Here is a 1,068-nt window from a genome sequence, read left to right as displayed (position 1 = left end):
GCGGTTCATAAGATATTTCGTTCCAAACACAGGTATAAGGAGTTGACTCGAGTAAAGAGTCTCGGCGCGCTGGGCCCTGTACAGCCGGTTGCCTGTACTTGGCGCGAGACTCGACCGAGTCTCTTGATGCAAGGAAGAAAGCCAATTTTATGAAACTGTATCCATGGGTGAGTTCCACTAGACGATCGTAATCGTAATATGTACCCACTGATGCTCGTTCCCCCCGACGTGGTTTAAGCTTGGTTCAATTTTTTAAAATATATTTGAGAATCTCCAATAATAGAGGTAATGCATTTCTGTGTAGACTTAAACACTACCGAAATTATTAAGTTAAATCTTGTACTGTCAATAAACAATATGAATGCAAATTCGTTGTATAACATTTTTTATTAAAAAAACAATAGCTGCTATGTCTACAAACTACTCACGATCCTCTTTAACATTATTATACTATCTGCGTAGCTGCCTTTTCAACTCTTGCTTTTTTTGGGTTTATTCCAAACTCTAATATCAAATCTGATAGTTTTTTAGACACTTCATCTATGTTTTTTAATATATTATCATCATCATTCTGTCCATCTTCGGTTTGATATACATTCTGTACAACAGCATCTTGTTGTTGCAGTTGCTGTAAAACCAAACCATCCGTTAACTCTAATACCAAATCTAATAGTTTATTAGACACTTCATCTATGTTTCTAAATATATCATCATCATCATTCTGTCTATCTTCAGTTTGATGTACATTCTGTACATTATATTGATGTTGTGGTTGCTGTAAAAGCAACCCATCTGTTGAAAATAGTTGTGGGCACACTTCCTTATCAAGAACAACTTCATTGTCACTTTCATTTCTGGAATTGTCACTCTCATATTTATAAAATGGAGACTCCCCACCAGAAACCTGCCTCTTTCTTCTTCGCCTTGGCGTATGTAACCGAACAGGGCTTGTCTGTATCATAAAACGTTGTCGTCTTCAAAATAGAGCCAAAGTTTATAATTTAAGAAATCAAGAGGAAGCCTACTTACTGCACTATCGTCATCACAGCATATAGCACAAAAACAAGA

At 36.4% G+C, this 1,068-nt stretch overlaps 1 protein-coding gene across 2 annotated transcripts; it reads right to left on the bottom strand.

Moving 5' to 3' along the window:
• Positions 1 to 327: 327 nt before the first annotated feature.
• LOC107267708 lies at positions 328 to 1,049 on the bottom strand. Of its 2 annotated transcripts, XM_025085026.1 has the most exons (3): positions 1,030 to 1,049; positions 691 to 974; positions 328 to 540 (listed from the first exon to the last, which is right to left on the bottom strand). In XM_025085026.1, exons 1-3 carry the CDS (start codon positions 1,041 to 1,043, stop codon positions 446 to 448), a joined length of 393 nt encoding a protein of 130 aa, XP_024940794.1. In that variant the 5' UTR covers positions 1,044 to 1,049; the 3' UTR covers positions 328 to 445. The 2 variants fall into 2 exon arrangements, with proteins under 2 accessions (XP_024940794.1, XP_015595195.1); XM_015739709.2 differs by having other exon boundaries at positions 329 to 974.
• Positions 1,050 to 1,068: the final 19 nt, after the last annotated feature.

The sequence above is a fragment of the Cephus cinctus genome, unplaced genomic scaffold (genome assembly GCF_000341935.2).
Source record: "Cephus cinctus unplaced genomic scaffold, Ccin1 Ccin1_scaffold0451, whole genome shotgun sequence".
Lineage (NCBI taxonomy): Eukaryota > Metazoa > Arthropoda > Insecta > Hymenoptera > Cephidae > Cephus > Cephus cinctus.
This window is presented reverse-complemented; position numbering and strand designations above follow the sequence as displayed.